Source organism: Octopus sinensis, unplaced genomic scaffold, assembly GCF_006345805.1.
Source record: "Octopus sinensis unplaced genomic scaffold, ASM634580v1 Contig13764, whole genome shotgun sequence".
Taxonomy (NCBI): domain Eukaryota; kingdom Metazoa; phylum Mollusca; class Cephalopoda; order Octopoda; family Octopodidae; genus Octopus; species Octopus sinensis.
The window spans coordinates 222,981-232,587 of record NW_021833041.1 but is presented as its reverse complement, the minus strand read 5'-3'; the positions used below and the strand labels follow the sequence as shown (position 1 = coordinate 232,587).

The 9,607-nt window shown below is 30.8% G+C and overlaps 1 protein-coding gene, 1 long non-coding RNA gene and 1 pseudogene across 2 annotated transcripts; 1 reads left to right on the top strand and 2 right to left on the bottom strand.

Moving 5' to 3' along the window:
* Positions 1-3,043: 3,043 nt before the first annotated feature.
* On the bottom strand, positions 3,044-3,497 carry LOC115229899. Its single transcript, XR_003883372.1, has 3 exons — positions 3,326-3,497; positions 3,215-3,293; positions 3,044-3,184 (listed from the first exon to the last, which is right to left on the bottom strand). It is a non-coding gene; the product is annotated as an uncharacterized LOC115229899 (long non-coding RNA).
* Positions 3,498-3,507: 10 nt separating this feature from the next.
* Positions 3,508-4,824, bottom strand: LOC115229892 (vacuolar protein sorting-associated protein 11 homolog). Its single transcript, XM_029800157.1, has 9 exons — positions 4,811-4,824; positions 4,697-4,774; positions 4,424-4,666; positions 4,322-4,390; positions 4,194-4,291; positions 4,010-4,160; positions 3,886-3,978; positions 3,722-3,852; positions 3,508-3,691 (listed from the first exon to the last, which is right to left on the bottom strand). Exons 3-9 carry the CDS (start codon positions 4,445-4,447, stop codon positions 3,508-3,510), a joined length of 750 nt encoding a protein of 249 aa, XP_029656017.1. The 5' UTR covers positions 4,448-4,666; positions 4,697-4,774; positions 4,811-4,824.
* Positions 4,825-7,048: 2,224 nt separating this feature from the next.
* Positions 7,049-8,892, top strand: LOC115229893 (annotated as a pseudogene).
* Positions 8,893-9,607: the final 715 nt, after the last annotated feature.

Genomic DNA, 9,607 nt, shown 5'->3' with positions numbered 1-9,607 from the left:
TTATATAACCTAATTCTTTATAATCTCAAGTACCCCCCCCCACCCATAATATTCATATAAATACGCAATTTGTTACATAATCTCAAGTACCCCCCAAATATTCATATCAGAGACGTGTCTAAATTTCATAATATATTACCTAATTTCTTACATAATCTCAAGTACCCCATAATTTCATATCACGGACGTCCCTAAATTTCATAATATATTACGCAATTTCTTACATAATCTCAAGTAGTCCCCAAATATTCATATCAGAGACGTGTCTAAATTTCATAATATATTACCTAATTTCTTACATAATCCCAAGTACCTCATAATTTCATATCACGGACGTCACTAAATTTCATAATATATTACCTAATTTCTTACATAATCTCAAGTACCCCCATATATTAATATCACGGACGTCCCCAAATTTCATAATATAATAAGCAAATTGTTACATAATCTCAAGTACCCCCCAAATATTAATATCACGGACGTCCCTAAATTTCATAATATATTACGCAATTTCTTACATAATCTCAAGTAGTCCCCCATATATTAATATCACGGACGTCCCTAAATTTCATAATATATTACGCAATTTCTTACATAATCTCAAGTACCCCCCATATATTCATATAACGGACGTCCCTAAATTTTATAATATATTACGCAATTTATTACATAATCTCAAGTACCTCCATATATTCATATAACGGACGTCCCCAAATTTCATAATTTATTACGCAATTTCTTACATAATCTCAAGTACCCCCATATATTCATATAACGGGCGTCCCCAAATTTCATGATTTATTACGCAATTTCTTACATAATCTCAAGTACCCCATAATGGGCCGCGTTTGACAACTCTGATCTAATGAATTGCGTGACATATCATAGATTAGGATATAGGGGTACTTGAGATTATGTCATGAATCGCGTAGTATATTATGCAATTTGGGGATGTCCTTTATAGTAAGAATAAGGAAATTTTTCTGTTCAAAGTGATTGGGATAACATTTATTGCTCACACATGATTGAAATTATCATGATTGAAATTATACACACCAACCATTCTCAGTTGGCAATTATTAATTGCGCTTTTCAAACACATTCGCGAACCAATTACTACATTTTCTGTATATTTAAGTACCAATTTAAATAAACATTAAAAAAATAACCTGTAAATAGATTTTACTAGAAATCAAATTTTAAATTGTTTTTTAAAAGAAATTTTTAGTGATGTTATCTAATTTTGCTTGAAGCTCAATAATATTATTTGTATTTTCGGTTTTATCTTGATCAGATGAATCTTCATTCTAGACAATAAATTAAATTAAATATACAAAAGAAAGAATTCCTTTTCCGATAAATTCTGTTATATTCTCGAACTTGTCTAAAGAAGAATTTACCTATAATTAAATTATTACGTCAAAACCTCTTCAAAAAAATTTTTCCTAATATTTTTGATGTCGTTTCTATTTATTACCATTTGTTCACAATAGCTACGCCTCAATAAAACAACTACTTTCTATCAGTAACACAAAAAGGACAGAGTGACTCAACGTTTGAATGACTTTCGTAACATCTAAAACACAAATTTTAATAATAAATACGATTTGTGAAATGAATGTCGGCAAAAAAAATGTATCGAAGGTAGATTTAGTGCTTTTCCACATAACGAGCAATTTAACGTCATGAACACATGAACTCTAGAATTTATTGGATTTGATATATTTTTAATTGTAGCTTTTTTAAGGGTTAAATTATTATTTAGAATTAATTATTCTTAGCGATATTTAAAAATACAAAATACCCAGATTTAATATTTTTTATTTTATTTTTTGTTTTTTCTATGTAATATAGCATATTTGAAATTTCATTCTCTTGCTTTTCAATATATATTTCTTGTTGATGGTGAAATTTAATGATATAATCCTACAAAATTCATATAAATATTTAAGCCTTGATAGCTCCAAATTTCACGTCATTTTTTTTTAAAAGTGTCTGGATTACTAGTAACCCAGATACATCTGGATTATCCAAAACTAAATCAAGAAGCTGTTTAATATGGCAGTCATCTAATAAAGTATTTGTCAAAAGAAAAGGAATAGCTCGTATCCACAATTCTGGAGATTCATCTCTAATTTATATTTTCGAATACAATTTTTTAGAACCCGTATTTTTTACAAAACTGTATTACATTATCAATATCATTCTCTTTTATATAGTGCATCAGAATTTGAGAATATCTAAAATTTAAAACTTATTTGAAATACAATTTTTTAAATTCATATAAATATAAAATTCCTTCAGAATAGGAATATTGTTGACATAAGGAAAGCAGGTCATCGTAATTTGAAATCTTAAAATCGATATCAAATCATACTTGCATATGCTTTATGACTAGAAAAATCGACTTCCTAATTTCCCCAAGTTTATCCTAATTAAATAAAAGATTATATCAAAAAGGGGTACAAAGGGTAAAGTAGAAGAATTCATTAATTCATTATATTGTAGCAACGAAAGCTCGAGTATTGTAAAACATATATAATTGTAAACTTTAGTTGAGTTCTGAAAATATAATATAATTAAAAAGTACCTCTGATATGTGATAAAGAAATTCCAATGTAATTTTAGCAGAGTAGGATCGCAAAATGTTAATCGTATGATCGACAAATTCTCTCCATTCAAAGGAATCATCTAATAATATTATTCAACAGGTATAACTAAATAGTGAATCCCAAAGAAACCGGACAAGATAACTAAAATTTTCAAAACAATTTGAGGCCAATTCTTCTGATCTTGTTTGAAGGACGTTCCATGCATCAGACGAATCAATACTCAATAGGTATTCGATCACTTGGTTGTAATCTTGTAAATCTTCAATTTGAATAGAAATCCAAGTTTCGTGCATTTTATGCCACTTTGCTAAATCAAGAGCGTATTGAAAAAATTTCACATGACGACAAACGTCAATAGCAATCTCGACGTTAAAGCTGTGAACTCCACTTAACAACTAATGGAAATTAAAATAACGACATGCTTTGATGAATTCTTGAATTGTACTAAGATTTTTTAGTCGAGCATGACAATTAAAAAGTAGAGTAGTGTGATCGGATGTAGCAACCTTTCTCTTGTGAAGTTCCAACAGATATTCCGACAAATTCTCAACATTATTGGCATCCAAGTACTATTTATTAAATATGAATTAATTAAACACCTTTCTAATCACATACGATGGTTCTACAGTTCCAATAGTGGATATATAACGATTAATAGCATCTTTCATATTTCCTTTGCTAGTAAATATTAACAGTAACAAATATTATACTCATAGAGATAATCTCCACATTTTTGAACGATCTTGACTAATTCATGTTGAGGTAAATCAGAATTTTTTGCGAGTCTGGAAGAAAATAAAGTAAATTTTAACCGAACAGCTGTATCGTAATACTGTCTTTCTAGAAGTATGTCAAATTTTTCTCTAAGACTTTTTTCTGTTAGTAAGCCAATCTAAAAATTAAAAATTAAACAGAAAACTTCTCCGTTGTTCAAAATAAGACAGATAAATCCAAATTCTTCTACAATGCCAAGAACTGGCGGAAGTAAATTTGAATATGCTATCAGTTCGTTTCGAATGTCATAGATAGTAATGTTCTGCACTTTTGATAGTCTTTTATAATCAACAAGACGAGCTCTAGTTATTATCACAATTCAAAATTTTAACTCTGTTACGATTTGGGGTGATTTTTCGTCCCATAATGCGATAATAAAACCTCTAACGTAAAAAATTTGTATAGTATTTCCAAAGGTAGGAATTGACTCGGCCTTGATATCGTCATAACAATATGAAATCATCTATTTTTTATATAAGAATCTGAGAAATCTAACATTTTTAAACGCTACAAAAAATTGATTTTTTACTAAATAGTTTCCAAGTGTTGAGCAGCCTAACCCACATCCAAAAGAATCATCAATTACATTCTTTTAATATGTTTTACGTGTAAATTCAAACCTTAAAAGATTTTTGTTCTTTAAAATTCCAATAAATAGAAAATACGCAATTAGATGTCGTCACGAAAACCACTATTGTACCATTGCGATATTTAATGGCCAATCCGGTTATAGGAGATGTTTCATTACAAATTGTTTGTATCCGAGATTTTCTTAATTATTTATAAATTAATTATTATCCGTACTTTACTCTTGTAATATCATTATAAATGATCTCTACCGTCCCAGAAGTGAAACCACAAACTATTACACCAGCTGCTTCGTTTGCAGATATGCATGTAAGCTAACGGAAATTAATTGTTCTTATATATACCTGACCCATTTCTGTGTTAGTAGCTATATGTTGGATTTTACAGCAATATGGATTACCAGATTTGTCAATCTATTATTTATTAATAAAATTCAATATTCTCACCTTTTCGAAATTCCAAACTTTCATAGTTATTTCATTAACTGTAGAATCTGACTAGAAATCAAAAAAAGAATATGCCCCAAATGAGATAATCATATTTCTCGCTTTCAATTGAAACAAATGAGTTAGGCATTGTGAAAAAAGCGTGTATTGAACTGAAGTAAAGTTTTCTGATATCACGACTATTTCACCATTTTCTTGCCCAACAATAATCTGATTGTAGCCACTTACACAAAGATTGGTTCTCTAATGAAATAGGTTATTTAATAAATTAACTTTAGAAAAATCTGAAAACCTTAAATTTTGCGGCAAACTTTTTGTTTCATAGCTAAAAAAATTGAACTGAATCCATTTCTAATATATTTAAATCGTTAATACAAAACATAGCACCTGGCCTATATTCATAATCAGAATTTAAATCAAAATATTTTTTGTAAGCTATCAAGAAAAAAATTAAACTATCAATTAATTAACTTTTTTTATTTCTAAAATACGTTGGTGCTCAGAGCCAGAGACAAGTATATGTCTAGTCATTTTTCAACTATTTGTTACAACTTTGGAGTTATTAACTTTTTCTTCTTCAAATATGGAATCTTCATCTCTTCATTATTTGAATTCTTCATTAAATGCGTTAATGCGCAACAGAATAAGATATATTTTCAGAAACATGATTATCTTGAGGTGATGCTTACTTCAATGATCTATATTACATTTTCTTACTTATTGTAGAAAAATGTATCAGGTTTGTTCGATTATTCACCCTTATTTCCGGAAAACTAATTGAGTGGTTTCTCAATAATTAATGCAATTGTGCGCCCATGAAGCATTCTTTGATCTGATCAATTGCTTGGATACCTGAATATCCCAAATACATTGGATTTTAGCATGTAACAGTTAACCATGAAGTAATATGTGACATTACGAACATAGACCTATCACCAACGCTTTACCGGGCATTTATATAATCTATTTCCACAAAGAAATTAAGTAGAAATTTTATTATGAATAATGTTAGTCGTTTTTAATTTTCCTTGTGCTTGGCATATTTTTATGTTTAATCAAAGATTCCTCGATATCTTTTTTAGGAGTTTCGCTGGAACACGAATGGACAGTTATGTTGTATTGCCTGTCAGCCATACTCAGGCTCCTGTCTGAATGTACTACTTTCTCCGCTTTTGGATACTGTCCTCGATAGGGATTCACTCCGATTGGGTATCTGTAATCGCCTTGGACTCCCTGTCTTCAGACCTCACCCCTGTCGTTGTGGGGATAAAGTTGACTCCTTTGGGCTACATCCTCTGTCTTGTCGAATGAGCGCCGGCCGATTTCCTCGGCACACTGAAATTAACAATCTAATTTATAAAGCTCTGGAAAGAGCTGGTTTCCCTCAAATTCTGGAACCGACGGGTTTTGTCCCTGAAAATGCAAAATGTCCAGACGGCTGTAGACTTTTCGTTTTTAAATCCGGGAAGCAGCTCGTTTGGGACGTCACTGTGTCGACTCTTTCGCCAAGGGAGCCTTGAATTCCACGGCTTGTCGACCCGGTTCGTCGGCCAAGAAGGCGGAATTCGCGAAACTAACGAAATACGAGGATTTACGCGATCGATTTTGCTTTTGAGCAATTGCCGTCAAGACTTCCTGTGTTTTCGGGGCCAAGACGCTTGCTCATCTTAAGAAACTTGTCCATCTGTGCACCTATCGCTCCAGAGATCCCAGGGAATTTATATTCCTTATTCCGAGGATCTCGTTGGCTGTTTTACGCGGGAATTGTCTTTCAATCCTGCGAGTCAGTACATAATAGCTAGATTTTTTTAACAATTTCCACTAATAAAAAAATTTTACTAAAGCTTTCAACTTTCTCCTGCAGTTATTTAAATGGTGAATATTTCTTTTAAATTTTTAAAAACTGTCTTTGCAGATTTGTTTCAAGCAATTTCAGAAAGTGACAAAGCAAATATTTGTACATTAAGAATGGTTAAAAACTATTGTAGTAAATATTTATATTTTGTAGCTTTCTCAAAACAATCATATCAGTTTGATATCCTTCATTCAGTAAAAGGAAAATACGTGATCTTCGGGGTCTTCTGGTTTTATAATCTTTTTTGTTCGCAAATTGTGATGTTAACTGTGTATAAAAAAGATCTATTCATATCACAAGTTATAAAAATGATAAATGAACTAGATAAATAAAATTGAAAAACAAAATTTTCAGTTTCCAAATATTACATTCATAATTGATGTATTCTTCTGCATCTTTTATATAACCACTATAGGTTGTCGTTTCCATTACTGAAATAATAAATTATTCGTTGATGAAAATCCCCGCTAACGCGTAAGTGACATGACATAATATATTTTATTTTAAGAAAAATTAATAAGTAAATCTTAAGCTCAATATTTCGAAAGCTAGGTTTTCTTATTTTAAATTGAAAATTTTTGCCGAGGAAGCGATACTTTCTAAAACGGTTAGTTGGTACTAAAGAGTGGTTATGATAGACATTTTTTAGTTAATATTTTCTGAAGAAATATTTTTATACATAATTTAGCCATTTGTTGAATTTTTTGTTTATTATTATTCATTTATTTATACATTTGTAATTTCTCCATAGAAATAGTATCTATACAGAAATGGCTAACCGTCAAATCTTTCATGGTTACAATTTTGTGGGCCGATAGATATATTTTAGTTTTTGAATCATATCAAAAATCCAGAACTCAATTTGTTCAAACAATTGCTGAACTGTCTGCGCGTCAACAAAATATTGAAATTTTACAAAAGGCAGGAGTCGTTTCTTTACTAAAACCTCTTTTGATTGACGTTATTCCAACAATACAACAAACTGCAGCATTGGCACTAGGAAGACTGGCAAATCAAAATCATGATTTAGCTACAACGCTCGTTAATGAAAATATTTTAACTCATCTTGTTGATTCTATTTCGAAACAAAATGTAAGATCCTTTAAAACTATCTAAAGTTATTATTATAACTTAAATTTTTAATGTTATATACTTAATCTAACAGAGATTTTATAAAAAAGCTGCGGCTTTTGTATTACGAGCTGTTGCTAAGCATTCTCCAGAATTAGCACGCAGGGTCGTAAATTCTGGTGCTTTAGATGCATTGATGATATGTTTGGAAGAATTCGATCCGAGCGTTAAGGAAGCTGCATGTTGGGCACTTGGATATATTGCACGCCACTCTGAAGGTAAACATAATCGATTTTAGTTTTTTTAGATCTTGCCCAAGCTGTAGTTGAGGCTGGAGCTGTTCCTTTGTTAATTTTGTGCATTCAAGAGCCTGAAATCTCATTAAAGCGGATATCATGTAGTGCAATCAGTGATATTTCAAAACATTCACTTGTTTTGGCTCACACTGTCGTGGACGCTGGGACAATTGCTCATTTAGCACAACTTATACTAAATCCAGATTCTGGTCTTAAAGTTTTTTTATTCTGACTATTTATGTATAGAGACAAGTTTTCTTTGCACTGAGCCAGATTGCAAAACATTCTGTGGATTTAACTGAGATGGTAGTCGAATCTGAAATATTTCCTTCGGCATATATAAATCTAAAAGACCCTGATCAGCAGGTTATAAAAAATGTGGCTATATTAATGAGAGAAATTGTAAAGCACACTGCAGAGGTATAGATTTTATTTAAATTAAGCTTTCTCAACTTATAATGAATTCAGGGGGCGTTGCAGCAGTTGTAGATTATTTGTCTTCTACAAAAGGAGGGATACGACTTCCTGGAATAATGATGCTTGGTTATATCGCTGCTCACTCAGAAAATTTAGCAACGGGAATTATAATGGCTAAAGTATATTTTATATAATTTTACTTTAAAGGGAGTCGTTCAATTAGCTATTTGTATTAATGAAGAAACAGAGGATTATTTGAAAGCAGCTTCATGCTGGTCAATAGGACAAATTGGTAGACACACTCCCGAGCATGCTAAGACAATAGCAATGTCAAATGTGTTAACAAAACTTTTATGTTGCTATCTTGAACCTTCATCAAGCGATGATCTAAAAAGCAAAGTGATATTTTTATTATTAAAATCAATATATTAGTCCAAAAGAGCATTAAAAATTGTTCTTCAAAAATGTGTACATCTACCAGCACTAGAACAACTTTTATATGATGCTCCACCCAGTATATTAAAGCATGTGATATGCCAATTTAGTAAAGTAATATATTTTTACGCTAAAAATTAATTTAAATTTTAGGTTTTACCTCATGATCCAAAAGCTAGAACAATGTTTGTAAGTAGCGGAGGCCTCAAAAAAATGCAGGAAATTCAGCCTTCTCCTGGTTCAGCTTTAGCAGAATATATAAATACTATTAATTCTTGCTTTCCTGAAGAAGTAGTCAGGTTAGTTATATTTTTGATATAAATAGGTATTATTCTCCTGGATATTCACAAACATTACTTCAGAGGGTTGAAAACTATCAACCTGTATTAAATTAAAAGTATTAACGAATCATTAATTTCATTAAAAATTAACAATAAATAACTTTTAGTTTTATAAATCACAAAAATGAATTTATAATTGACTATTCAACAAACTAACTTGCCTTCCTAAGTATTAGGAAACCCATTATGAATACAATAACTTGATGTAAAAAATGAGAACGGATAAGTTTGATACGCTATTTGCATGTTTGCAGAATCAGCAATTTTTTGCCAAATTTCGAGGTGACAATAAGGCCGCTGTCTGAGCTAAACTCAGCATTTTTGAGGGATTCTACATAACATCTGAACACGCTCAACATAAATTTAAAAGGTCAAGATAAATTGTTACACAGTATTTAGAATGCATACAAGCTTTCACTTTAAAGCTACATAATTGACAGTGAAAAACAATGAACATTTTTAAGTGTAATTTCCACCACATCAAATGTTGATATGAATCGTTACAGGGAGAAAATAACACGATTGCTTCGACAATTTGAGACACTTTTTGAAATTTTCCGCTAACTTGAAAAGTAATTTACTGTTTTTCGATCACCATTCCTGATCTTGCAAATGGAAATGATTGATTTGTAGATTATTTGTCTTCTACTAAAAGAGGGATACGATTTAGATAGCTTTTATAAATAAGTATCCCGTCTTAACAGCATTAGCTGCAAAGATTTTGTTAACCGCATTAGCGTCAATGTTTGGAAGTACATTTTTATGTAAA

Coding starts and splice junctions, on each gene's coding strand:
- LOC115229892 (XM_029800157.1), bottom strand. CDS start 4,447: ATGAAAGTTTGGAATTTCGAAAAG. Junction 3,979..4,009: donor AAGAACAAAAATCTTTTAAG/GTTTGAATTTAC, acceptor ACATATTAAAAG/AATGTAATTGATGATTCTTT. Junction 3,853..3,885: donor TTTTTGTAGCGTTTAAAAAT/GTTAGATTTCTC, acceptor TATAAAAAATAG/ATGATTTCATATTGTTATGA.